This window comes from Ciconia boyciana, chromosome 15 (genome assembly GCF_034638445.1).
Source record: "Ciconia boyciana chromosome 15, ASM3463844v1, whole genome shotgun sequence".
Classification (NCBI taxonomy): Eukaryota; Metazoa; Chordata; class Aves; order Ciconiiformes; family Ciconiidae; genus Ciconia; species Ciconia boyciana.
The window spans coordinates 7157990-7185344 of NC_132948.1; the positions used below are offsets into that span (position 1 = coordinate 7157990).

General features: G+C 61.8%; 2 protein-coding genes across 2 annotated transcripts; one reads left to right on the plus strand and one right to left on the minus strand.

Annotated features, from left to right (window-relative positions):
* Nucleotides 1–4357: 4357 nt before the first annotated feature.
* CRYBA4 (crystallin beta A4) lies at nt 4358–5613 on the minus strand. The gene is made up of 5 exons (XM_072880282.1): nt 5575–5613; nt 5331–5449; nt 4964–5105; nt 4678–4820; nt 4358–4505 (listed from the first exon to the last, which is right to left on the minus strand). Exons 1-5 carry the CDS (start codon nt 5611–5613, stop codon nt 4358–4360), a joined length of 591 nt encoding a protein of 196 aa, XP_072736383.1.
* Nucleotides 5614–10730: 5117 nt separating this feature from the next.
* Nucleotides 10731–14620, plus strand: CRYBB1 (crystallin beta B1). Its single transcript, XM_072879924.1, has 5 exons — nt 10731–10871; nt 11787–11905; nt 13687–13819; nt 13951–14093; nt 14373–14620. Exons 1-5 carry the CDS (start codon nt 10731–10733, stop codon nt 14551–14553), a joined length of 717 nt encoding a protein of 238 aa, XP_072736025.1. The 3' UTR covers nt 14554–14620.
* The last annotated feature ends 12735 nt before the right edge of the window (nt 14621–27355 follow it).

Genomic DNA, 27355 nt, shown 5'->3' on the forward strand with positions numbered 1-27355 from the left:
GTCACAGCCACGCTGCCGTGGGCGCTGCTCCACCTCTGCAGGGATGTGGGTGCACGCAGCTGGCACCAGTAGCCAGCCTGTGCCCACAGCCGGCCTGCACTGCTTGCCCTCCTCCTGCCCTGCCCGTGTGGAAAAGCCACAGTGGCAACAGGTCCCAGGGGAGCTGGGCCATGATGACTCTGCAGTTCAGCTGCAGGGCTGCTATTGCTTCCCGCAGTTCATTGTCACCGTACGTTGCAGGCGCTGCCTGCAGGACCGTCCCTCCCGCAGGGGCAGCACGTCCAGGCAGCGTCCAGGCAGCATTTGCAAACCAGCTGCTGTGGGGCCGGGCAGCGGGAACCAGGCTCAGGCTCAGGCTCAGCGGGGGGCTGGGCAGTGGCAGGCACCGGAGATGCCATCGAGCATTTGGCAAATGGATTCCCTGCCTGTATCCAAGCGGGAGGTGCCTGTGGTGGGGCAGGCGGGACGTGTCTGCATGGGGTGACCACTGAAGGATGGTCTCTCTCACCCAGCAATGAAGCACATCCCAGGAGACAAGGGAGTGAAAACCAATTTTGTGCGAGCAGCACTTAACCAAACACTCGTCTTGTGCACGGCGGCTGTGAGCTCGAGCTGCCTCTTGCCATATGGGGTTGGTGGCAGGTACGGTGCCCCGGGGCTGAGCACCCAGGTGGAGCATTTGGGTTAAACAGGGGCTAAAAACCCCCTCAAGCAAAGAGGAGGCCGGAGGGGAGCACAAGCTCTGCCTCAGGCAAGAGCAGGAAGGTGAGGGCAGCAAGTGAGCTGCCCGCGCACAGCGGCACGCCACCACTGCGAGCTGCCCATGTGCTCCTGCCACGCCACGGGCACAGTGCTGCCTGCTCTGCTGCCCATGCCCGGACCTCCGAGATGCGGTGCCTGGGTACGCCCGATCCCCCAGCTCCCAGCAGGGAGGCCAACGCACCCCTGCCCTCGGCCCTGCCAGCGCTCCCCATCCCTCGCTGCCACCCGGCAGAGCCCAGGCTCCAGCACAGCCCAGGCTCCAGCACAGCCCAGGCTCCAGCACAGCCCAGGCTCTGGTGCTGCTGCAGCGGCACCGGGCGCTGCCTCCCTTTGTCTGCAGCTCTCGGGGCTGGGCAGCCTGGGCAGCCCTGGCAGAAGCAGGGGGAGAGAAAGGCTCCCTGCAAGCTCAGAAGCCTGAAAACCTGATTATTTCTGGGCCCCTCCTGGCTCGCCAGGGCAGGATGTAATTGCACACACAAAAGACGGTGAGACAATGAGGGAGAGAAAATGGCTCCCCAAAAGGAGCCCGGGTAGCATCTGTCAGGTTAACTCTTTGCAGGGGGAAGGGCTGTGCTGAAGTGCCCTGGAGGGGTGCTGGCCCCAGCCTCTCCTCTAACCCCTACCTAAGATCACCAGGTTTAGGAGAAAATGGTGGTTTCAAGACAAAGAAGTAAACCAGCATTTTGGCTACATTTCCTTCCAGGAGCATTGCAAATCAGGCAAGAATCCATTTACCTGTCTCGAGCCCTATTCTGGATGAAGTTTCTGAAAAAAAAATACAAACAAGCGGTGCATCAGTTAATATTAATTTTGGTACGGGGGCTGCAGACGGTGCCCAGCGGGAGCCAGGCTGCCCGGGTCTGTGGCCGGGAACACCCGCTGCTGCTCCTGCCCCTAACAAAGGCAGCGGGGCCCAGGCTGCCCCCAGCCTGGAACCCCTTGGGAGAAGTTGGTGGCTCCTGCCATTGCCTGTGGGTCCGCCCGGGAATCATTTATAACCAGGGAATAAGAATATACTGGGGGGGGAGGAGGCATTATTTTTTGGAGACCGAGCGGACGGAGCAGCAGCGCCCGCCGGCCCCGCAGCCCCCCGGCAGCGATGCCCGCAGGACCAGCCGTGCCCGGGGCAGCCCCTCTCCCGGCCCCGGTCCGTGCATCACGGCCCGGGCTGGGGGGCGCCCCCCGGGGCTCCGCCTGACGCCCCCAGCCCCCTGCCGTGTCCCCCCCCCCCCGCCCAGCGCCTGGAGAGGAGCCACATTTCCATCCGGAAAAGAGCAGAGAGAAATGCAAGCGCGGCTTTACCTGACTTCCAGGGAAGGGCTGGGCTCGGGGACCGCCGGGCTCCGCACGCTCCTGCCCGCCGTGCAGCTTCTTTGTGCTGGAGCTTTCCAGAGAGCATCCCTGAGGAAGAGACTGCCACGCAAACTCCTCCTCCCCGCAGCCCCCGCCGGGCCCGCCCGGCCCTACCTACGGCGCAGGAGGATGCTGCAACTCCCATTAAATGTTAATGCTGGAACTGCGGGCGAGTCGCCGTCCCCCCTCCCGCAGCCCGCCTGCCCGCGGCCCCTCGCCGCTCCCTCCGCGCTGCGGCACAGCCCGGGGGCACCCACCCACCCCTCCGCGGCCACCGGCCGCGGCCCCCGCTGCGAAGGCCACCGGCCACCCCCTGCCAGGACAGCGGCCCGCCGTGGTGGCACGGGCTCCCCGCAGGCGTCTGGGGGGGCATGGGCTGCCCACACCGGTGGGGCTGACGCAGGGGACGTGGCGTGGGTGGGGGACACGGGGCAGGGGGTGCTGGGCAGGCAAGCTTTTGCGGGCAAACCCCCTGGGGACGCGGCGCGCAGGATGCGGCCGTGCTGGGTGGGGAGGAAGGGACGGCAGAGAGCCCAGCCCAGCCTGGGGACGCGTCCGTGGCCGCGGTGCCGGCACACGGGGGGGGGGCGGGAGCGCCGCAGCCCGGCCCGGCCGTGCCCAGCGGGGCAGAGCCCCATCCCGGGGGCCGGAGGGCTGGGGCGGCCCCGCCGCAGCGCTTTGCAGCTGCTGGGCTCTTGCATTGTTCTCCAGGTCCCGGCCCGGGGCCCCGGGGACCCGCCGGTCCCACCGCCAGCTGCCCGCAGTGCCTGGCTGCGCCCTGCCCCGCTCCCGGCCCCCCGCGTCCCCCCGGGGCTCGGGGGCTGGGCAGGGCGGGGTGGGCTGGCCGGGACCGGGCTCCCCACCCGATGTGGCCGCGGAGGGGCCGGGAAGCTCCGCTCCTCCAGGTCTCGCTGGCTGGCGGCCCCAGACGTGTTTGTCCTGGGGCGGCAGGATGGTTTCACTCAGCCCATCCCAAAACTTTTTGTTTCTTCTTCTATTCTGCGTTTTTAATTATGATTTCCCGCGGAGAGAATCCCTTCCTGGGCAGCATTGTCTCCGATGGTGGTCCTTCTGCTGCAAATGTCAGGAATGGGACATTGTCATCACGTCAAACCTTTTCTCCAGAGCTCTTCTGAAATGAGAAATTTTTCCAGAGCAGCCTTTCCCTGTCACATTTTCAGCTCCAGTTAACCGCCACTTTCTCACGAGCTGAAGAAGATGGTTTGTCAGCAGGCCCTGACGGCTCCTTGCTGCCCCAGGTCTCCTGCAGGAGCAGGAGGGAGCAGGCCCTGCCTGTGCCCGCTGCGCTGCCGGGACAAACGCAGAGCCGCGAGCCCGCGGTGTCACCTCACTGCTCCAGGGCCAGCACACAGCTTAGCCTGGTCCTCTGCACCGCTGCGGGCGGAGGGGCTCGCCTGCCTCTGCCCCGGGCTCCCCACTCTGCTCTGGGCATGGGAGGTGCTGTGAGGCCGGCGGGTGCTGCAAGCTGGTGTGGGTGCAGGGGTGTGTGCATGGGTGCAGGGGTGTGCACGGTGTGCAGCTGCAGCTTGCTGGGTCCTGCAACTCCTTCCAGCTCCTGAGCAAGGCTGAGGCTCAGCAGTGGCCGCACGGTGTCCTCCTCAGCCTTGCTGGAGCTGCAGCATGGCCCCGGGCTGGTGCTGGCAGAGCCGATGGGGTCTGCGGGGCAGCGGGGATGTGTGGGTCCTGCAGAGCCCCTGAGCCAGCCCCCTGGGCCGGTGCAGGGATGGGACAGACAGACAGTCCTCGCCGGTGGGATGTGCAGCCCTGTGCAAGGGCTGCACTGCTGCTCCCGCTGGCTCAGCACCCAGCTCCTCACCCCTGCACGGGGCCTGACCACCGTGCCCCAGCCCCCAAGCCCCGCAGCTCCTCAGGGCCTGGCAGCGGGACTGAGGGCAGGCCATTGTACCGCATTGCTGCTCCATACGTGAGCTGGGCAGGAGCTTTGCCTGCCTGCAACGACGACATGTGGATGCCTGTGCTGGCTGTAGGGGCAGAAAAGGACGGTCGTCGTCCCCATCCCATCCTTGCCCCTACAGAGCCCCTGCCCTGCCCTCGGGCACGGCATCGTTCCCAAACATACACCCCCGTGGTACCCCCTCCCCAACTGCCAGCGTGTCGCCTTGGACAACTGAGCCTTTATTGAGCTTTGCCCCTGCCGCCCCGTGGCAGAGACGGTGCCCAGGGCACGCAGCCGGCAGCACAGCAGCTCCAGCGCCGGCGGTCACTGTTGGACCCTGCGAATGGACTGGACCTGGCCCGTCTGCGCGTGGGAGCCCCACTCCCGCACGTGCTTGTACTCGCCCGCGCGGCTGTCGCTCTCCAGGAGGTACTGGAAGCCCCGATATCCCGGGTACTGCGAGCAGACCCACCTGCGACAGAGCAGAGAGCGGCGGCGGCTCAGGGCTGGCAGCACCATGAGGCACCCTGTGCTGCGGGCGCTGGGCGGTGGGCAGGGTGCTGGCAGCTGCCAGAGCATCCTCAGCTCTGGTGTGTGCCCCTGGTGCCAGGTCCCGGCAGGGTGCAAGCCCCCGGGATACTCACGCGCCGGAGCGGACAAGGAAGGAGCCCACAGCGCTGCTGCCCCAGCCCAGGGCGGGCAGCGAGGGGCAGTCGTCGCTCAGCTCCCCCCGCCTGCCCTGGAAGTTCTCCTGCTCAAAGAGCATCAGCCTGCTGCGCCCATGGTCCTGCCGCCGAGAAGGGCACGGCGTCGGCACGGCTGCCCTGCCCAGCCCCCGAGCCGGCAGCCGGCAGCGGGCTCGGGGGACCAGCCCGGCGGTGGGCTCTGGGGGACGGCCCCGCGGCAGGGAGCCGGGGCAGGGGCACTCACGGCGCAGGCGATGGGGCGGAAGGAGCACATCCTCTCCACGTGGTAGGCGTTGCTGCCGCTCCACGCCTCCCAGCACGGGTACTCGCCACGCTCCAGCACAAACTGCTGTCCCTGGAAGCCGCAGTGCTCGAAGCCTGCCCACCTGCCGGGGGTGGAAGGGGGGGTGAGACCCCCGCGGCACCCACCACCCCCCTCACACCCTGGGCAGAGCCTGCTGCACTCCATGGGGACGAGGCCCTTCCCCAGAGGAGGCAGTGCTGTGGCTCAGGTGGCAAAAGGCACTGAACACCTCCATCATCCAACCCCCCCTCCATCCATGGGGTCCCACAGCACCGTGGGGTGGCAGCCCCCTGTGACCCCCACTCACGCCCCGCTCTCAATCTTGCAGGAGCGGACGGTGCTGAAGCCATGCTCTGGGGTGCTGTAGCAGTCAGTGGTGAACTCGTGCTTCTTGCCCTGGAAGAAAGCCTCATCCCACACCACGATCTGGGGAGGATGGAGTGGGTCAGGGGGCTCCATGGGTGCAGAGGCCCCAAGCAGACACCGCACCCCCGTGCCCGGGCATTCATGGGACTCAGGCTGCATTGCCAGTCCTCCCGAGGCTCCCGTACCTTCCAGAGCCCGGAGGATCTCCTGCAGCGGTGGGTCATGGTGGCTCTGCCAGGGCACAGGGGAATGGGACGGTTAAAGCCTGCCCCGGGGCTGGCGCATCACTGGCCCCTGCGAGCCTGGCCTTGCCGCTGCAGCCTGGCCAGACCCACCAGCCCTGCACGGGGGGCTTGGCGCTTCCCCGGGACCCCCACATCCCGGGACCAGGCTTCAGGCCATGTGTTGCATGGACAGCGCAGGCAGATGGAGGCAGGAGCCTGCAGCCACCTGCTCTGCTCTGTGGGGCTCGCTCCAGCCTTTGCCCAGATGAAACTGCCCTCGGGAGCCTGTGCACGTCCCCTCACCAGCGGCGTGGGAGGCAGCGATGGGGCTGCTCCACTCCAGAGCAGGCACAGAGCACAGCCCAGGGCTCTCCCAGCCACCCAGGGCTGCCGTCCGGGCCGTGCGGAGCAGCAGGTGTCTGGCAGGGCAGCCGCGGCCCTGGCAGCCGTCCTGGCAGCATGGCACAGCACCGCAGCGGGCTGAGCACACTGCCTGCCCATGCATGGGGCTGCCCACAGCTGCCCGTGCCCAGGGAGACGACTCCTCCTGCAAGCAGATCCCCGAGCCAAAGCCCCTGTGCAGGCAGCCCTGGTGCAGACAGCCCTGCCACAGGCAGCCCCAGGCAGGTCCCCAGGCGTGCTCACCATGCGCAGGCAGGGCCAGTGCCCGGGGCTGCAGCCAGGGCAGGACTGAGCCGGGAGCGCTGCAGAGGTGGCCGCATGCCCACGCTGAGCAGCAGCACCCTGCTCTGCTGCCATGGCCAGCGATGCCCCCTGGTCCCCCCGCCACTGCTCCCCGCGCCGAGGCGTGTGACAGCAGAGCAGTGCCACAGCCTGTCCCCCGCGGCTGCCCTTGTCTCGTGCCTTGGCTGCAGGACCCCGCAGCCCCCGGCCGGGTCGTGCCTGCAGACCAAGGTCCAGCCCCGGCTCTCGGATCCTCCTCCACACGTCCCTGCAACTGCTCTGCTCCCAGGACCCAGCCATGCGGGTCAGGGGCTGCTGCCGCCAGGCTCCCGTGCTTACCTGGGGTGAGGCGCTGGTGCCCAGGGAGGTGACATGTCCAGCAGCCCTCCGGCTGGGTTTTTATAGCCTCCAGATAGAGACAGAGTCCAGGAGAGCATTACTGAAACCCCTAACTCAGCACATGGCAGGGAGGAGGGACTGGGCAGAACAAAGGCGATGCTGCAGAGAAGCTGATGAGCTGGGACACCACGGCTCCCGCTCCCCCAGCCCACTGGGCATGGGCTCCGACCCCCAGCCCTGCAGCTCCGGATGCAGGGCATCGCCCCCGAGGTCTGCCTGCGCTCTTGCCACATGCCCTGCCCCAGCCTGCGGCTGGGCTGGGACCATGCTCCCCAGCTCTGGCAGCGCTCATCCTGCCCGCGGGCAGCACTGCCTGCCCCGTGCCTCGGCTGGGGGTGCGGGGAGGTTTTCTCACTCACATTTCTGGGAAGTAGGAGTAAAGACGCGTCTCCACTTGCGGCAGTGCTTGCTCTCCCTGCTAGGGCAGAGCAGCTCTTCCCGAAAGCTGGGGCAGCTCTTTTGCAGGTTGAGCACACAGTGACCATGGAGCATCGTAACTAGCGGGGAAGCAAGGGGCAGGTTTGCAAAGGCATTGGAAGGAGTAAAGATGCAGATCAAGACTTAGGGAGCGCTGCAGCAGTCTCCTGCCTCTGTGTGCAGGGACCTGTACGGAGCCCGCTGCATCCACATTTTGGGTACCTAAATACCTTTAAGGTTTGCTCACGGTGACCCCCCTACCAAATCGTCCCGGGGTTGTGCTGGGAGCACGCAGGGCTCTGAGGGCTGGGCACCTTGCAGAGGCACCCACACAGCCTGCCCATCGGAGCAGGGGGCCAGCAGCGAAAGGAGGCTGTTGGGCCGGGTGGCAAAATCCGTGTTCTCAGGTAGTGCTGTGTTTTGGGACAGCATTTGCCAGGAAACTGCCGGGTGGCTGAGCTGGAGCATCCTGCTTCGTGCAGCTGCAGCCCTGGCAGTCCCGAGCACCACGGCGGAGGCAGAGCAGGTGAGCACGGCAGCCCCGGCTGGCTCACAGGCAACCGGCTGCTCCTGGCCGCAGTGGGGCTGCACTGGCTGTCCCTGACATCTGCAGAGGTGCGTTTGGCACAAGTTGCCCCTGAGCTAAAGTCAGCTTGCTGCCAGCCACCAGCGCGGTGACCACAGCTCTCTCGCTCTCCGTGACGTGCCCTGGCACCGGGATGTGGTTGTGCGGAGCCCGGGCTGTGGCTGGGTGCACCCACGGTGCCGCTCAGCACTGGGCAGGGGACGCGGCAGCGGGAGCTCTGCGTGCAGCAGGACTCACCAGAGCAGAACAAACCCCTCGTGCTGGGCATGTGCCCGTGCCTGTGCCTGCCGGGGCCAAGCTGGGTCAGCTCCAGCCATCGGCACCGGGGGTGAGGCTTGGGCAACTCTTTGCTGTGTTTGAGCTGTGCATCCCACGTGCCCCTCCGTCTCAGGGTGGGATGGTGCAGCAAGGGGCCGGAGCAGGATGGGACAGTGCAGCGAGGGGCTTTCCAAAGCGCCTGCAGCCAGCGGCAGGGATGCTCAGTGGGGAGGGCAGAGATTTTGCGTCCAGGGGGCTCAGGAACCGCAGAGGACAGATCCCTGCCATCAGCCCTTCCACAGCACCGTCTCAGGGAAAAATCACTGGGCTGCCGAGTCCTCAGAGTAATGGCCAAAGCAGCGTGGAGCAGAGCTCGGTCTCTCCGAGCACGGTTTTCCAATGCCCAAGTCCAAAGGTGGTGGGAGCTGGGAGGGAAAGCGGAGCCAGGAGCAGGGCAGCAGAAGCTGGGGGGTGGGCGAAACCTGCTGATTAACGCCCAGGAGCCACAGGTGAGGCAGCGCGGTTAAAAAACCCACCCCAGCTCCAGGAGGAAGAGAATGCAGCTTAAAATAGAAATCTGTCTAACAAACATGAAAATGAATGCAAATTGAAAGCCACAAATCATAAAAAGCTGCGCAGCGTCAAGGTGAGAGACCAGACTGGGGGGAGTGCCCGGGGAAATGAGGCAGCAGCACAAGCACCCAGCCATGCACCACAGCCCGCCATAAAACTGTGGGAAAAGAAGAAGGGATCGATAAATGCTTTTTGTTCAGGATTTTGGGCAATAGCCCAGAGGGTGCAGCTGCATCCCACCGCTGCTGGTTGACTCTTCACACTTGAGGGCAACGAAAGATGACGGCAAAACTGAGGGCTCTGAGCTTTCTGAACGCGCAGCCATGGGTGATTTACTGGTGCCAGTGATGAAGAGTCAGCCCAGGAGTGCTGGTGCTGGATGCTGCGGGAGGCTGGGGGTATTGGAAAGGACCGGGAGGAAACAAGTGTGCAGGTATTTACACGATGAACAGGATCACAGCAGGCAAACAGGGAGAGCAGCTGATCGGAGGCTCGGTGGGAGTCAGGGGAAGGTTCCCCCAAGGTGCCTCCCAGCGTGGAGAGCGGCCGTGGGGTGCAGGAGACTCGGCACCGTAGGCTGAGCCACGGCAGGGACCGGTGCCCAGCGTGTCCCCGGCTGGCCACCCTGCGGCCCCCTCCACCTGCCATCAGTCAGAGCAGCACTGATGCACCGAAACCCCACGTGGGATCTGGTACCATGCAGTGTGGCGATGGCAAAACTAGGGATAGTATAGAATGAGCACTGCACAGGTTAAATGGGCTAAAAACCAGCTAACGTCCATGCCAGCGGACGCAGTGAGCAGGAACATCCTCAAAGAAGAACACAATTTTCAGGGACTGAGATGGTTTGGAAAGTGTCAGCTTTGATTACATGTCATTTGGGAAAAAGACCCAACTCTTGAAGCATTTCAAAACACTTAAGTCTTGCATCCTGGCATCTTCAGGGCAGCGCACTCAGGCGCTTGCGGGTATGGAGCGATGCTTAAAGCAAGAGGTTTAGTGTTTAGAGGGGAGAAATGAGCACAGTGCAGCCATAGGGCTGGGCACCATGCAGCCACGGGGCACGGGGCTGGTGCACCCTCCCCGGCTGCAGCAGCACTGGAGCTGGGTGCCCGTGTGGGTCCAGTGCCAGGGGCAGTGGGCAGGGGAGGGCAGCGTACGGGCGCCGGCTGGGCCATGCGAGGGCTATATATGCCCTGTCGGGGCGGCCGCACACGGGACAGCGGGTGCCGCTGTGTGCTGCAAAGTGGCACGGTCAGGTCTTCTGTTGTGCCGCGGGCACAAAGGAAAGTGCTGGGTTCAGCAGCTGGGCACGGGGCCGTGGAGAGGCTTCCAGCTCGCCCAGCGCTTTGCAGGATGTGATGACTGGGCGGCCGTGCAGACACTGATGAGCTGGCAGTTCCTTTGTGTGCCCGCCCGGGGGTCTGCCCTTGCCAGGCTATAAAGTGGGGGCCTCGCTGCGCCCTGAAACACAAGCCCGCTCACTCCAACAAGAAGCAGCAGCTGCTCAGGTAAGAGGACAAAGTCCCCAGGCACCGGGCTGCAGCCGGACCTGAAGGGGGGAGAGGGAAACGCAGGGTCTCAGCCGTGACCACCGCTGTGGCCACCCTGGGAGCACCCTGGTGCTCAGTATCCCGCTGTCCTCTGCTCCCCTGGCAGCCACTGGTGACACTCACCTGTGGGGCCACAGGCAGGGTGCCCACCGGAGGGCTTCGTGCAAACTGGGCTGTCCCCTTCCCACCCTGTCACACGCTGCCCTGGTGCCCAGCTGGGCTCCCAGGCACACCCTATGCAGGATGGCCCCAGCACCCGGTGCAGCGTCAGACCCCAGCCTGGCTGGGGAGAGCGGGGGCTGTCTGGGCACCAGTGTTTGGGGCTGCTCTGGGCACCCCTGCAGTGGTGGGACCGTGCTCAGGGCTCTCCTGATCACAGAAGGAGAGTGTGGGCACCGGGACCTCCCGTGGTCCTCCTGGTGAAGGCAGAACGCCGCTGCCTGTGCCTGCCTGGAGAACCTCCCGGCAGCTCCTCTCCCAGCCCCAGCTGCCCGCCCCATTGCTGAGCCCCCCATCCCAATCTGACCATCCCCAGAGCAGGGCGAGGGCCGGGGTGGGTGGTGGGTGCCCACGGCCATGCATCCCCTCTAACCTGCTGCTGGCATCTCCGCCTGGTGCCCTGTCCCAGACTTGAGACCAACACCGTGATGTCTGAGACCACAAAACCCGCTGCTCCCAGCCAGGCTGCAGAGGAGAGGGAGAAGGCAGCCCCAGCACCAACTCCATCCCTCGACCCTGCTCCCGTCGCAAACAGCAAGGGCGAGGAGCCCTCCACAGAAGCCTTCAGGGTAAGCCCTGCTGCTCCCCACACACAGGGATGTGGTCTGGGGGTGAGGGATGGGGGTGAGCATCTCTGGGGCAGTCAGCAGGAGGAGAGCACAGGCGGCCCAGGGGGAAGGACCCTCCTCCGAGAGCAGGAGGAGAGCGCAGACGATGCCGTCCCTCCCCGCTGTGTCTCTCCTGGGCAGCAGCTCTCTAGGTGCAGGATTTGGGTAGCTCCCTGCACGGCTGCTGCAGGAGGGATGCTCCGGGTGCCGCTTGGCTGGGACAGCTCATTGGGGACCGCAGGCTTTGGGAATGCTCTCCCCCGGGTTGTGGTGTCGGGGCTGGGTGTTGCCACCTGCTCCCTGTGGTCACCCTCCGTGTGCGGGGGTCCTGCGGTGCTGCGGGGGGATGGAGGAGGAGGCTGTGGGTGGCAGGGCCAGCATCGAAATGCCGCGGTGATGCCAGGGCAGCGTGCCATCGAGGTGCTGCAGCGGGGCTGGGGACAAGGGGCGAGCAATGTGAGGGCTCTGGTGACACTTCTGCACGTACCAGGCAATGAAGGCCACAGCGTGGGTGCAGCTCCTGGAAAAGCAGCTCCATCCCAGCCTGGCTGGGCCTGATGTGGGCACCGGCACAGGGAGACATGGCTTTGCAGCAGCAAAACTGGGGGCAGGATGAGGCTGTCTCACAGCAGGAATAGCTGTCAGGAGAGGACCTTCCTGTGCTCAGCCCATGTTGGGACAGGGCTGCTCATGCACAGAGCCCAGCTTAGCTTGCCCAGGCATCAGACCTGAAAAGCTGCAGGAAGCCTTGGAGAGCCGAGGGGGACACGTGGGGCAGTGGGCTCACGTGTACAGGGTCCATGCAGGGACACGCAGCACTGCCCTGCCCTCCCTGAGCATGCCTGTCCCCATCTGACCCTTTCCCTCTGCCCCCAGATCATTGTCTTCGAGCAGGAGAACTTCCAGGGCAGGCAGATGGAGTTCACCACCGAGTGCCCGAACCTGGGCGACCGCGGCTTTGACCGGGTGCGCAGCGTCATCGTCACCTCTGGACCGTAAGTGACCCCAGCCACGGAGGGGATCATGTCCCTGGGGATGTCCCAGGGAGGTGGGGACGTGGTCCTGGGAGCAGCCCCCAGTGCAGCATGACGTGCAGGGGCATTCCCCTGCAGCCCAGACAGAGAGCGGAGCAGGGCCAGCGCAGGAGCAGAGCTGGGGAACCCGGGTCTCCTTTGAGGAGGGCAGGATGGCCTGGGCGGGTGGGAAGTATGCCAGGGCCATTTGTAAAGCAAAGGGCACTAGGGGCAAAGCCGAAGGCCAAGGAAAGGTGTCCATCAGATCTGCTACCTGAAGCTGTCCATGCAATGCAAGAGACCTGTAAGTTTTAGAGAAGCCAAGGTGAAACGAGGCAGGTGCCTTGGATCGGGCTGGTGGCCAAGGCCACTGCAGAGACAAGGCTGGAGCAGGCAGGGGAGGGCAGGCAGGCAGCCCCACACGCCTGCCTGCACCCAGGCAGCTGAGCAGCGATAAAGGGGCTGGGAAGGTCCGAAAGCCATGGGAACAGTCGACACAGGCAGGGACAAAAATGATCGCCAAACTAGATGACAACCGCACAGACAAATTATCTTTGTGTGGAAAGAGCATCTCACCGCAGCCATGGCTGGCTGGAAACACCGTGCCCAGGAAGGCAGCCTGGCAGTGGTGGGACAGCTGGGGGGGCTGGCAGTGCTGTGGGGAGGATGCATGGGACATGCTTGCCTTGATGGCAGCCTTGAGGGACTCAGCAAGGTGACCTGTGGTCACCTTGAATGATACCATCTAGCACCAACGACAATTTTTTATTAGGAACCCAGAATATCCAACTCTTCTTGAAACAAAAGGGGGATGGAGAGGCCCCAAAGGAGCTCAGGCGTGACACCTGGGAAGCTGCACTAGATATAGAAAGGGTGAATCTTGGAGAACAGAGTATTTAAGTGTCATTGGGGTCCTAAATCCTCAGAGTCTTCTTGAGAGTCACTGGTGAGACACTGTGCTCAAAAATTTACTTAGGGAAAGACAAAAGCAAAATCAACCAAGCTTGGCCTTAGAAGTCAGTGTAAGGTCACACTGCCTGTGGCACTCGAACACGTCTCCTGCCATTAGGAAAATACCTGTTGGCATCTGCAGAAATAGCCCCATTTTGCAGGGAAACGGGAAGCAGCAAACGCAGGGCTGTTCTGGTGTCCAGGGCTTTTGGAGCCCTGAGCCTGTGACATTCACAGCACAGCAGCACCTTGTGGCATTGCTAAAGAGGTGACATTGCAGCTGAATAAACCCCGAGCGCCCACAGCCTGGTAAGGGGACGAATGCCAGAGCTGGCTGAAGCTGGTGCAGTGAAGCATGCAAGCGTGCCAGGATTAGACAGCCTGGGCAGCCCTGGCCCGGGCTCGGTGATGCAAGAGGGAAAACAGTCAAAGTCCTGAGATAACGCAAGGACGAGTCTCCGGTGTGCAGCGTGCGGGGCTTGCCAGCTGCCTCAGGGTCCCGCTGCTCCCCGAGCTGAGGAAGGGGAGCACTGCGAGCACGCTGGCGTCTGCCGCTGGCCTTGGATGAGTGCGCCAGCGAGCACCCAGCTGAGAGCCTGCGGGCTCAGTGCTCCGTGGTAGCTGCCAGCTCTGTGCATGCCATAGTGCCTGTGCTCTGAGAAAGGTGGGAGCAGGATGGTGGGGCCAGTCCTGACACCTGCAGACTTATTGGGTGCTGGGAGCCCGGCTCCAGTGCCCCACAGGCTGGCAGAGCAGGAGAGGAGCTGCTGGGTGGCATCTGACCTGCTGTCTTGTCCTACCCCTGTCCCCAGCTGGGTGGCCTACGAGCAGGCCAACATGCGCGGGGAGATGTTCATCCTGGAGAAGGGCGAGTACCCTCGCTGGGACACCTGGTCTAGCAGCTACCGGAGCGACTGCTTCATGTCCATGCGTCCCATCAAAATGGTGAGTGGCCCAGGAGCAGAAAGCACCCAGGTCTGGCCAGGGCCAGATCCGTGCTGCTCGATGATGCCTCGCTACAGCAAGCTCCAGGGCTTTGGCTGCGCGACCCAGCACCTTCCCTCTGTCTTCCCCAGGAGGCTGAGGACCACAAAATCTCCCTGTACGAGTCGGCTGACTTCAAGGGCAACAAGATGGAAATCCAGGAGGACGACGTGCCCAGCCTCTGGGCTTACGGCTTCTGCGACCGTGTGGGCAGTGTGCAGGTGCCCAGTGGAACGTAAGCTGGGCCGCGGCGGCGGCTGCCTCCTGCCAGGCTCCCCGTCCTCCCCCGCGCCCCGGCTCGCTGCCCACTGATCTGAGCACCCGCACGGGGCTCTTGGGCAGCCAGAAAGCGCCGCACAGCTGCTTTTGGTGGTGTAGCCCACCACCCAGGGGGTTGCACCCAGCGCACGGGACGCAGGGGGCTCTGCTGGCTTCCCAAGAGCGTGCCGGCCATGTCACTGCTGCCTGTAGCGGCCGACTCCACTCAGGTGCCCTCTGTTTGCTTTCCCTGCAGCTGGGTCGGGTACCAGTACCCTGGCTACAGAGGCTACCAGTACCTCTTTGAGACTGGAGACTTCCGACACTGGAACGAGTGGTCTGCCTTCCAGCCCCAGATCCAGTCCATCCGCCGCATCCGGGACATGCAGTGGGACCAGAAGGGCACCTTCGTCACCCCCGACGCGCCCTCCGACTGAGCGTGCCGCCTGCTAGCTACGAGTCCCGGGCCCCGTGGGGCCTCCCTTCGCGCTCGCCTGCTCAGCACTTTCCTTGTACATTGCACATTCTCTGGATGTACTCTACCTTGTGAGGCAAATTAAAAAAACCAGAAGACTAGAGCTGCTCGGGAGTCGGTGGTGTGTGAGCGTGGCCGTGGGACGCTCTGCGTCAGCTCTGCTTTTCCATCCTGCTCAAGCCTTGTGCTGGAAGCCGGGTGGGACATGGCGGAAGGTGATGTTCCCCGGGGAATCGCTCTCAGGCAGGACCCCCCCACACACCCCCCCGCCGGGGCTGCAGCCGGGACAAGGGGGACCCCGGTGAAAGCAGGAGCATGCACGGGAAAGGGGGTGGCAGGAGGCTCCTCCAGCCTGGCCTCACCAGCCCCTGCGGGGCCTCTCACGGCCTGGGGGGCTCAGGGCACCCCAGGAGCGGTCGGACCATGGGGGGCTCCCAGCTCCCTCCGTGCCTGCGGGGCGGGGGACAGCAGGGGCTCACAGGGCCGTGCCGGTGGCTACGCGCCAAGAAGCAGGTCTGCGAGCGGCATGCCGCGGGATTCCCCTGAGCGGTAAATAATTACCAGCAGCAATTGCAGTCCATCAAAGAGCAATTCACTTCCAGGGAGCTGTTTTTCCCCTCGGACGCTGTCCCTCCTCCCCAGGCGCTTCCCCTCTTTCCTCGGGCCTGGTTCTCCCTTCCCCATCCCCTCTCCCTCCCGGCCAGGCTCCTTCGGTGGCATTTTCCTGCGCTCCCGCGTCGCTAATTCGGGATCGCAGTGACTGCAGTGCTGCCGGGCGCTGCGCAAGCGGCACCCCGGGGCTTGCTGGCGGCCGGGGGCGATGGCTGCTGGCGCGGGCAGCCCGCCCCGGAGCACCCCCGCCCTGGGACCCGCAGGCAGCGGGGCCGCGGGGCGCTGCGCGGCTGCGCGGCCGTGTCCCGGGCTATGCCGCCCGCGGAGCGCACGCGTGTTCCGGGCACACGGCAGACACACGCATGCCCCGTGCACACGCGCCCCGCGCCCGCCTCCCCCCCCCGGTGCGGGCACACGCGTGTCGCGTGACGCCGCCGCCCCCGCGCACCCGGTGCCGCCCGCCGGCCGGGGGGGGGCGCATGCGCAGTGCGGCGGCGCGCGGCGCGGGGATCCCGGCCCCTCGTGCGCGTGACGTCGCCGCGTCTCGCGCCGCTCCGGGCCGGCGGCGGCGGCGGCCCCGGTGAGCGGGGGGGGATCGGCACAGCACGGCACGGCACGGCACGGCACGGCACGGGCTGCGTGTGCCGCCAGCGCCGCCCGGCACCGGCTCCGGCTCCGGCACGGTGCTCCCCCGCCGCGGCGCCGGCCGGCAGGTGACAGCGGCGGGTCTGCGCGGCGGGCGGCGCTCGGTAGCAGCGGGCGGTGGGAGCACGGCGGGCAGCGCTCGGGACTCGGTGCAAGGTGCGCGGCGAGCGGTGCACGGTGCAGAGCGGACGGCGCGCAGAGCGGCGTGGGATGCTCGGTGCGTGGGGGATGCAGGGTGCTCGGTGCGCCATGCACGGAGCGATGCAGGGTACACGGTGCACAGAGCGATGCAGGCTGCGTGCTGTGCAGCGCACGGTGCGCGGAGGCTAGCGCTTGGTGCGCGGTGCAGGGTGCACGCCGTGTGGTGCAGGGTGCTCGGGGCAGGGTGCTCCACGTACCTTTCTTCCCCTCCTTCCTGCCTGCCGGCACGCTCCCCTCGCCCCCGGTCTCCTTGGCGTCCCGTTGGGAGCCCAGCACCAGGCTGTGCCCTCCATCACCCCTGCATCGCCGTACAGGACAGCAGCGCAGAGAGCAGGCTCGGGCACGCTGCCTGTCAGGAGGCACCCGCGGGCCGGGGCTGTCCGTCTGTCCGTCTAGGCACCCGGGGCTGAGCCCGGAGGTCAGGGCTGCCCTCCTCCGCTGGGGCGAGCATGGCTACCTGTGTTGTGGTGGCCTGGGCAAGCGAGCACTGGGTGAGAGGCTGCGCCCACGGGTCTCGCTCGGCACCTCTGGGACAAAAGGTTTTGGCAGCAGCTGAGCTCTGGGCAGCTGCAGCTTCTGCTGGGCGGCCGCGGGGTGCGGGTCCCGTGGCGGGGGGGTGCAGACAGGTTCCTGAGGTTCCTGTGCCTCACAGCCCACCCAAAACATCGATGCTGTCTCCCTGCTCTGCCCATCTGTCACCGGGCCGCTGCCCTGCGGTGCTGCATGGTAGGGATGTGAGATCCACGCTATTTCCATAGCAAGCTCAAGTTCCTTGGGACTCGTGGCCAGAGTCACAGTCCCTGGTGCTGCTGGCAGCGTGTTCCCACTGCCGGCAGCATGAGCTGGGCCGCAATCTTCCATAGGAAGGGTATGGTTTGCATTGCGCGGGCCTTTGTTCTGTCCCTCACTGTGTTTGTTTGCATGCTTGGTCTCTGTCCAAAAAACATCTCGCAGCTTGAAACCCCTTCACACGTCTTCCTCTGCGAGTCAGAGCCCAGCCCCACCAGCTGCTTGTACTTAATGGACGGGCGGTGAGTCTCCCCTTTGCACAGCTGTGCTCCTCTCTCATGCTTGGGTACTGAGCAAGGGTGAGTGGAGAGATTAAAATGATTCGTGCTAACAGGTTTCCAAATTTGACGTTGCTTTTCTGGGAATACTGCAGCGTGCTCGTGGGGAGCTTGTCAAGTGCCAACGCAGGTTCAAATGTTTCCTCCAAGCGGGGTTTTGTAATAGCGTGCCTGCCTGTGGCTTGTGCTTGGTGCCTGCCTGCATGTGGCACCTGGTAGGAGCAGACATGCTGTGCTGCCCGCAGAGAGAGCCAAGGGTCTGCAGGGTGCTCACACAGGGGAGGCAGCCCCTGAAATTGGGGGGTGATATCCAGCGCTGACCTTCGTAACCGCCCCACGGTCTGCGTGTGAACCCGTGAGGGTGGAGTTTGAGGTAGGGGCTGGTGGATCTTGGTGGTGCACCGATGAACGCCCTCCCAGCAGCTTGGTGTTTTGGTCCAGAGCGCTGAGCTTTCTCCATTCCTGCAAGTTGCTTCTGTGCCGGTGTGTGTGCTCGGGGGGCAGTGCTGCTCTCCGGGGAAGCGGCGGCTGGCTGCTGCCCGCAGCTCCGCGTTTCCCGGAAGATCGGAGCATCGCTGCTAGGACCTGGCCATGAGAGCCAGTTTCCATGCCTTGATGTTTGGTGGCACATCAGCTGAGATGGGGCAGCCAGCACTGTGCTCTGAGCTCCCCTCTGCCAAGCTGAAAGCCCCTCGCTTGGGGTGAGCAGCACCGTGTCCCGTGGCAGTTGAGCCATGCATGGTGCCTCACAGGTCCTTCCTGGCATTGCCCAGAGCCAGTGCTGCAGCCAGCGTTGGGGGGCATTGCTGCAAGGAGATACAGGCAGAATTATGCCCTCCACCCTGATGCTGGCGAGATGTCCCAGGTTGGGGACACGGAGGCGGGAGCTGCTGTGGGTCTCTTTGGGACGTGGTTTGCTGGCGGGCTCACCAGAAGGACGGGCAGGCTCATGCCGCTGCCATTCTCGGCCTGTAGGTTTTGAAAATTGTATTAGTAATTTCTGTCGCTATTTTAGGGAGATACTTCCAAAGGCAGTTTGCATTACAGATATGCTGAGCCTTCAGGATGTGCGGGATGGCAGGAGCGCTATAAAATGCAGTGACTGTCAAGAGCATTTTTGGAGAGAGAAAACAAACACCCAGCAGGTGGTTTTATTTGGCACTGTACAGATGCATCTTCTGACGAATTTGTGATGTGTTTAGGAAGCCTCAGCCTCGTGCATCAGCAGAGCGTGTTTCACTTTGGATTTCGCAGCCCTCCGAGCGCAGACAGCGAGCGTGCGGGTCGGCGGGAGAAGCTTGCCGTGTTGTCGTCTGCCTGCTTTGTTGCATACCATTTTGCAAGCCTTTAGTCTGCACAGTTCTCTTAAACGCCGGTCTGCCTCCAGTATCGCAGTGATTCTCCTCAAAGAAATCCTATCTAAAGGTGAACGATGCTTTTTTTTTTTCCCCCTTTTCATCACCAGTCCATCCTTTTGTGCTGGCCTTGCGGTGTGGGTGCGGGCAGGAACGCAGCCTGGGCAATGCTGCCTGGGGCTGGCCCTGCCCGCAGGAGCCGTGCAGCGTGCAGGAGGTCCCGCCAAGGAGCCGCCCCGAGCCCCTCTCCGCCTTGCAGGTCTGCAAACAAGAACCACTGATAGCAGCAGAGGGTTGCTCAACCTGCAGCGCTCGGAAGTTAAGCAAGCGGCTGGTTCCCGTCGCGCCTTCCCAGGCGAGTGAGCCCAAACTGAGACTGGGGAATCCACAAGTGGCTGCGGCATCGAGGTGCTTCTCCATGGCAGAAGTGACCACTGGCTTATCAGCTCCAGAGCTGCTGCAGTTGCAGACTGCTGTAGTGGGGCAGGGAGAAGCAGCTGGGGTTTTTCCGGTGCTCCTGTTCCTGCTTGGTGCTGGGGGTGGATCCTGTGGCATGAGTGACCGTTTCTGGCAGTGGCTGTGCCCGGACATGCTGTAAGGGGTGTGAGAGAGCACCCGGCCCCCCCCCGCTCCCCCAGGCAGCTGTGCTCACAGCTGGCTGCGGGCCAGCGAGGCCGAGTGGCATGCAGAGGAAGGACAGCATGCAGAGGAAGGACAGCATGCAGAGGAAGGACAGCATGCAGAGGCAGCCCTTGGTGGCCCAGCATTTGCAAATGTAAATGGCAGCAGAGGACCCAGGGCTCACAGCTGGGCTTCTGAAGACAGGAACAGAGCCGTGAAGCACTCGGATGTGCTGTTCAGGGGAATTTGTCTTACGGGTCAGCCACGCCGCGCACGGAGCAGCACGTCTCAGAAGGACTCGTTTCATTTTATTCTGTCCACAGTTTCACAAGAAGAGCTTCTCCCGCGCCAGGGCTTGGTGGGAGGTCTTGCATGTCCTTGCTGGGGGCTGTGCAGGCACACAGGCTTTGTGCCGTATCGAGTGGGAGGCCACGTATTCACACATTGCCGAAGTCGGTGCTGGGCAGCACTCTGTGCCCTTCCCAAAATTACTGGCTTTGTGAAAATGCCAAACGCTCGCCCTTGTGGCAGGCGACACGTCGAGCGCGGCTGGGCCCCGGTGGAGATCCTGGGGCCAGTCTGTGCGGGGAGATGGGGCACCGCTGCCAAAGCGTGTCTGGCTGTGGCGTTTCTTCCTTGCCTTGCTGCCCGAGGGGTGTGCAGCGTGCCCCTGTCCACGTTACCCTCTCTTCAGTCAGCGCCTTCAGCTCTGGGGACGCCTGGTGTTGCTGCATGGGGAAATAAAATATTTTGATTTTGTTTCTTAAGCAAATTTGAGGTTTTGGGGTTTCTCTTGCAGAAACAACCTTCTATTTGCAAATCCTGATCTTTGTGCATGCAAGGATGGAGCTTGTTGAGACTTACGGTTTGGCATGTGGATTTGGAAAATATTTTTTTGAAGATACTTAGTATTTTTTCTAGCAGTTCCTTTGACTTCTTTTTCTCCCTGTTGTATGGCGGGCTCTGACCACCCACATCCACGTGGGGAATCTTTGTTCAGTTTTGGGAGGGAAGAGTCGTGTTGGCACTGAGCATAGTGAGTTAACGCGGAGGCTGCAAACTCCGGCTCCCCTCGCCCTGCAGCACTCCCTGTGCCCCTCTCCAGCGGGGTTCCCCGGGACCTACCCTGGGCCAGGGGTGGGAGTTGGAGGGACCGCGGTTGGAGGAACGGGGCAACAGCTCTGTCCTTCCCGAGAGCCCCTCGTCCAGCTCTGGGGCGGGGATCGGGACGACGGGGCCACTGGTCAAGGTGCAAAGGGAGCAAGCGTGGGATTGTGTTTGTCTGTCTGTCACTGTTCGTGCAGGTCCTGCAGTGGCACCCGCGCTGGCTTTCCCTTTGTCCCCCTGAGGCAGCAGCTGCAGAGTAATTAAGAAAAGGTAAAGGCCTGTGGATTGGAGCTGCGGGTTGATTAAAAGTCAGAGGCGTCCCTCCGAAGCGCAGAGCTCCTGTCCCGTTTTGGCACAAGCGCTTCCGAAGCAGAGACGGAGCCGATCTGCTGGGTGGCTCCATCCGTCGCTGGGGGGTCCCAGAGACCCCTCCTGCTCCGGTGCCCATCCCTCGTAGCCGGCGGCACGGGGTGGTGGGTGGGTCTCCCTTCCCTGCCTGTACCCCCTCATTCGGCTCGGTCCTTCCAGCGGCACCTGTGCCTCCCGACCCTGCTGCTTGAGCCAAGAGGGGGACGTGGCGAGCCCCTTCCCTCCTGGCTTTGCCAGAGCTTTGCTGGGGTGCAGTGGGTACGGTGGCTTGTGCCAGGTCACTGGGGTGGGTGCCTCCATTGCCGCCTTCTGCCAGCAGCTTTCACTTTGGGCGTTTCATAATTAATAAGCCAGTTTGAGAGAAAGGCTGTTGCCTTACGGAGAGCTTGGCAGAAGTGGATACTGTGGTTTCCATTGCCGGACGATAAAATGCCATTGCTGTGCTTGGAATGAGAGGCAGGCAGAGTGAAGATGCTGTAAATTGGTGGGATTTTTATTATTTTGGGAACGTTGTAGCATTGAGCAGGATAATAAAATGTTTTTCTAATCATAACAGCCTCGAGGCAATAAACAAACAGTATATTTGTGCTGTGAAATGTCTGTCGATTCTTTGTTGATGTGATTTAGAGCCTGTTAAAGCAGGCTGGCATGCTGTGCATGCATCCCGGCCAGGCTCTCCTGGGATGGTGTGCTGGGGTGCTCGGCTGGGAACGCGCTGTGTGGCTCAGGGCTTCCACCTCGTAGGATTTCCTGAGCGAGAAAGCTGGTATTTGAAGCTGCTGCACGCTGCCTTAATCCTCAGGGCATCAGATTCTGCTAGATTATTTTTCTAGGTACTCAGCAGTGAGAATAAATTCCCCTGTGTCCCCCCTAGAGGAGAGCTTTGTGGTTTGGGAGAGAAATGGTCTTTTGTGAAACCCCCTTGCCCCTGCGGGTCCAAGCCAGTGACCTCCAGGCTGCAGGAATGGGGTAGCTGTGGTGGTGCCGGGAAGCGGGAGCTGCGCCACAGTGGTGGGCTGTGCTGCCGGACCCTCGTGCCCAGCTGCTGGGGTGGCCTCAGCATCTGAGCAGAGCTGCCAGAGCGACAGCGAGCACCTTTCGCAGTGGAAGGCAGAGGGGATGTTCAGGAGCCGGCGTCGTTGCAGGGACTCTGGCTGGTGCGTCGTGTTGAGTGCGCTCAACAGAGAGGAAACGGGGCAGGACCTGTAAGCGCGGCAGCGGCAGCGTGCCCTGTGGCTGTTGTGGAGGCGAGCTGAGCCGCCTGGGTGCTAAGATGCGAGGTTAAACACCCTCATTGTGGTTTGGGTGCTAAGACATACGCTTAAACACCTATTCTTGCAGTCTTTTGACTATTTCTTCCAGTTTTACTTGGGATGATGTCAGCAGTGCAAATGCAAACCACAGTGCTGTTTGTTCTATTTGGCTTCTCAAAGGGACACATAACCCTGAAGTGCTCTAAAATCCATGTATTTTTACTAGCATTGGCTTCTGATTCCTGTAGATACATCTGGGTTTGTGGCCTGCAGTGCATCTTTAGCTTTAATAAGCAAAAAACGTTCTGTTGTCGATGTTGCTGTTCTCGCCACTTGGTGGCCTGAAAGCAACTTCTTCTTTTTTTTTTTTTTTTTTTTTGAGTGCTGTAGGTGCCAGTTACAGCTTAATTTCATGCACATAGAAGTGGGCTCTTCTCTTACCGCCTGGAGCCTCAGGCCGTTGCTGACCTCCAGCAAAGGTTTGTACAAAGCTCCTGCTCTGCTGCAAGCGGCTGCAGTATCGATTGCGGTGGGCAGCAAACCACAGTGTAGGTTGGACCCTGCTCCCGCAGGCTGGCCACTCTGTGGGGATTGATCCTTGCTGTGCTGGGGGCGGACGAGCATGAGCCATGGGTTGTGCAACCGGGCTGACGCTGCATTTGGGTGAACCTCAGCCTCTGCCGTCCCCTCGGCTGCCTCCGAGGGCACGTAACAGCAAGCAGAGATCGGTGCTTGCTCCGTGCTTGCTGCTTTCCAGGGCTGCTCATTGACCTCTTGGTGAATGTTTTAAAATTTGTTGATCAGCTTTCATTTGGGCTGCTTTGAAACTGAGATGGAGAAACACCCTGCGCGTCTGCGTGCCAGCAGCCTGTCCCTTCCCGCTCCTCGCCCTCAGCCCCCGCCAGCTCTTCCTGGCTTTCCTCTCCTGGGGCTTGTTTGACCCCTCTCCTGTTTGCTGCTGCCTCCTCAGGACGTGAGCATCTCTGTCCTGCTAAGGCAGATGCCTTGGAGTCATCGGGTGTTTTGAAATGTGCGTTACGAGTTGTCACCAGGAGAGACCAGGAGAAGCACCCTGCCTTCGGTGGTGAGAGCTCTTCTGGGCGCGTCGTTTATCTGAGCTCAGGTTGGGACAGCAGCGTTCGCCCTCAGGCAAGCTGTGTTTATTTTTGTGTTGCATGCCGCGTGTGAATTAACTGGAGTCTATCAATTAAGTGATTAAATTTTGCTGATTTGTAAAGATGCGAGCTAGATATATTAGGATATTTCTTGCTGACCACAGCTTCTGCTGCTGTTTCGTCACAAAGACATCTGCAGTTCCTCATCCTTTTATTAAGCACCAACGATTTGAGCTAAAATTTTCCAGGCCACACCTATGTCTTTTGGGGAAGTTGCAGTGAATAGTAATAATTTCTGGGAATGGTTTAAAGAAAAATGCATTTTTTGATGATACTGAGCTTCTCATAGAAACTGGTTTTGTAATTTGTAACACTTTGCTGCTTTCAAAAATGGATTTGAGACATTGCTTCATCACTACAGATGGTGCACAGCTCCCTCGCTCTGGCGGCCCCGGCTGCACCGACACTGCGCTGTGCCGGCACGCAGGGCTGCTCTCTGGCAGTGGCGGTGGTTTGCCCGTTTCACAACAGCAGGTGAAGCAGGACGTGGAGGCTGCAGCCGGTTGGTGCTCGCTGTTGGTGCTCGCTCAGCCGTGGTGTCCGCCTGGCCGGCACAGCAGCCGCGCGGTGGCAGGCTGCATGGCCCCGCGCTGCGGTGGGAGACGTCAGGAAGGAAGTCTGCAAGCGTGTGTGTGTCTGTGTGTCTGTCTGTGTGTGCACGAGCAAGAGCTGGAGCCGTTTCTGGAGCAGGGTGTCTCGGGGCTGGGCTCTTAAACCACTGCCGCTCTGTGCACCAGATCATTCACGGCACTGCAGAAGCGCATCCAGGGATGCAGCTGCTGCTCCGTGGACCTGCAGCCTTGTCTGGGCCTGAAATTCCGTGGTCAATGGAGGCCAGGCCAGGGTGGAGCAGAAAGCCTTGCAGGGAAGGAGGGCATTGCGTGCACTGCGGATAAGCTCTTGCAAAGTTCGTGCTGGGTGGAGTTTCCCTCTGGTTTCTAATTAGTGCTGAAGTGGAGGGGCGGTGTGATGTTCAATGGCAGCTGGGCAGGAGAGGAGGAGACTCTTGGGTGGCTGGAATAACAATTAGTGTCTGTACTTGAAATGTTCTCAAAAACATCCTCCGAGGCTGGGATGCCATCATGCATCAAGGGGGAGCTGGCTGTGGGAAGGGCCCAGCTGCGGCGGCCCCACGACGAGAAATTTGTGGTCCTGTGCACACTCTGTGAGCCTTGGAGCGGAGTGCCATCCTGCCTGCCCACCGGGTCCTGGCCCCTCGGGGTGCTTCGCTACAGCACGGCCCCCTGGACGGCAGCTTAGCTTGGAATGCTACAGCCCTACGGGGATGGGTCCCCCCTGCTGCTGCCTTCACGTGCCTGGAGGAGGGTGTCCTGCAGGGACACGGCTGCCATACCGGCAGCAGAACGCAGGCAGGACCCCTGCACAGGCATGCTGTCACCGGGGTGCTCTGCGCTTGCAGGACAGCTTCAGCCAAGGCGGTGCGGGCAGCTGCCGGGCTCCCCGGGATGGGTGCAGTCCTTGTGCGCGCAGGTGTTGCGTCCTTGTGGGAAACCTGGCTTTTGGGCCGACGTGCAGGTTTTGGTTCCCTACCTGGTGGGGTGTGCGTGCTGCGAGGGGCTGGCGCTGCTGCCTCGGCGGGTGGTGAGGCTGGAGAGAGATTTGTTCCTTGGACTGGAGCTGGGGAGATCCTGGCAGCGTGGGCAGCTCCTAGTGCAGAGGTTGGCATCCCCATGATCCCACCTGGAGGCACAAGCGTGACCTGCCAGACGTGGGGAGTCCTCTGGGCCCCATCTCCTTTTGCTGCTACTGCTTTGGGGACTCTGACTGTAGTCTGACTTGTGCCTGATTACAGCATTTGTACCAAAGCCTGCAGCAGGCGAGTCTGGAGCTGCTTCCTCTGGGACGGGCTGTTGCATCGGTTGCTTGTGTGCAATGGAAGCATGCCATATTCGGACTCTCATCCCCTGGGTTTTAAACATCCCAGCTGCTCCTGTCCCCCAGAGGCTTCTCCCTTCCAGGAGGCTTCATTTCCTAAAAGAGCAGCCGCCTTCCCGCTTCCCTCGGTTTCTCCTTCTGGCTCAGCCCTGTGAATGCTGCCGTGGTGCCGGTGCCTCGGGTTGGATGGCCGAGTCACAGGTGTGCCACATCTGGCTGCCAGCGCTGACCGTGAGCTGGGACCACCTTTCCCCTGGGCTCGGAGGGAGGCTGTGGGCAGGAGGGGTGTGTGCGGCATGGGAAGTTGCCAAGGAGGAGAGCATTGCTCGTAACCGTGCATGCAAACGTCTGTGATAGATAAACAAATCGACATTGTGGCTTTTCTTTCCCATTAGGTATTTTTGCAGCCACCTGTGTTTCAGCATGAAGCTCGGCTAGCAGCAAAATGAACTTACCGGGGGAAGGTAAGTACATACAGATGGCAGTGCCAGAGCAGTTGATTCCCCTGTGACGCTGGGTGTGGGCTGGTGAATATTTCATATGTCTGTACGCACTGCCGCTGATGCCCTGTTAATATTGTATTGCCTTCACAAGCTGAGAAGAAACGGTTTAAGCTTTGTTTATACTAATGTCCAATCAGCATGCAAAATAAGGAAGACTCTCTGTCTGTAGGACATCTTGTGTCCTTGTTTGTCACTGCTCTGCTGTCACTTCCCCACCAGCTCCCATCCTCCCCCACGCTCTCTGCTCTTGGTACCAGCCTTGCCCTGATAGCAGTTGGGGACAGAGTCCCTGGCTGTGGGTCACAGCCTGTCCCTGTCCTGCAGTGTCCGAGCTGCACTCAGGGGCTTCATCCCGGGGTCGGCTGCTGGCACTTTGATTTCTGCTCCTCGTCACCAGCTGCAGTGGTTTTCAGTCCCTGCTGTGATGTGCCAGAGAAGCCCCAGAGAGCTCCCCAATTCCTGCTGGAGTGGAAAGCTCTCAGAGCCAGCTTGGGCATCTGAAGGACTAGAAGGTCATCTCTGATCAGACAGCCGTGCTGCCTAATTATGCCATGATGTTTTCCACCAGGTATCTGCTGTGGAGGAAATTATTCATCCCTGTTCTCTCACAGACTGATAAGCCCCATAAATTTTGGGGAATTCTTAGTGGAAGATTGCACAAAAGAGTTGAAAATAAGCTGGGATTGTTTGCGGTTGCTCAGCAGACCGCTGCCAAGCACGCTCGTGGATGCTTGTTCAGCCCGCCCGGGTACACTGGGGTAATCCCGCCAGAGAAGTTCGTTTTGCTTCAGCCCTCCCGGTGCCCGTGGCACCCGTGTAGGAGGCAGAGTCGGGCTGTTCTGCTGGCGGGAACAGCGGTGTGCTGCAGCAGCGGGGAGAGTCCAGAGCACAGCAGGAAGGGAGAAGCCGTGCTCCGCAACGGCAGCCTTCGGCACCTGCCTCTCTGCCTTTCCTGTTGCCCCGCAGCGGAGCGAGAGCTTCCCCATGCTGGTGGCATTGGATGGGCAGCAGTGGGGGCTGTGTGTCTGCCCTGGCCGGGGCAGTAGCATGATCCCCAGGGACGCGGCACTTTGTCCCACCGAGTGCTGCCGGAGCAGGGCCCGTACCACAGGCTCCCAGCCAGCCTCCTGCTTCGCACAGCAAAATGAGTGAGTCCCTTTGTTCCTCTCTGGCGGCGCTCGGACTGGAGCTGCTGGGAGCATCTCGGTGGGAAACTCTTACTGTAAGCTGTTTTTGCAAAGAACAGAGCACTTCTGTGCTCCCAGCCTCCTTTTTAAACTGCAGGTCTTTCCTGCTAATTAGCCTGTCTTGGTCTGCATAGCCATGATTATTCCAATTGGCCTTAAATCCTGACTGCTCCAGCTACAATGCATTGAAATGGGTCTTGCGGCATTTGCAATTATTTTTAGGGTGAACATTTGAATATATTTACATGACTGAAACAGATCAAGATAGCAGGATGGAGCAGATGAGCGCTTGTCTTTTTAATGGGTCTGACTCTGGCTTGGTGCTGCATAAATGCCAGAGCTGTTTGTTGTTCTGTCTGATTTACATCTAAACAAATGGACCAGCATTTGACTTTCTGACTTTCATATAGTATATGGGCATGCATTTGAAACTGTTTAACCTTGGTATGTTAACCAAGCAGTTGGCCAGAATATTAACCATGGTGCTAAAGAGCCACAGAAATAATTTTGGTGGTGATGTTACTTTGCTGCTGGGATGGGAAAACGCACGCCTGGGTGGGCAGAGAGGCACAGCCTCTTCGTGTCGTGGTAATCCGATGGTTTGAGCAGAAGTGGATAAAAGCAGAGCGGGTGGATGGTGAGCAGCTGACCGCTTCAGCAGTGCGGGTAGGTGGAGCGGGATGTCAGGGGTTGGAAAGGGAACGGAGCGAGTCCTCAAGCCGTTCTGGGGCCGCCTGTGCTGGCAGATAGGGCAGGGGCAGGGAGGCTGCCTG

Coding starts and splice junctions, on each gene's coding strand:
- CRYBA4 (XM_072880282.1), bottom strand. CDS start 5,613: ATGACCCACCGCTGCAGGAGATCCTCCGGGCTCTGGAAG. Junction 5,450..5,574: donor GATCCTCCGGGCTCTGGAAG/GTACGGGAGCCT, acceptor CATCCTCCCCAG/ATCGTGGTGTGGGATGAGGC. Junction 4,821..4,963: donor TCCGCCCCATCGCCTGCGCC/GTGAGTGCCCCT, acceptor TCTCGGCGGCAG/GACCATGGGCGCAGCAGGCT.
- CRYBB1 (XM_072879924.1), top strand. CDS start 10,731: ATGTCTGAGACCACAAAACCCGCTGCTCCCAGCCAGGCTGCAGAGGAG. Junction 10,872..11,786: donor CCTCCACAGAAGCCTTCAGG/GTAAGCCCTGCT, acceptor CTCTGCCCCCAG/ATCATTGTCTTCGAGCAGGA. Junction 13,820..13,950: donor CCATGCGTCCCATCAAAATG/GTGAGTGGCCCA, acceptor TGTCTTCCCCAG/GAGGCTGAGGACCACAAAAT.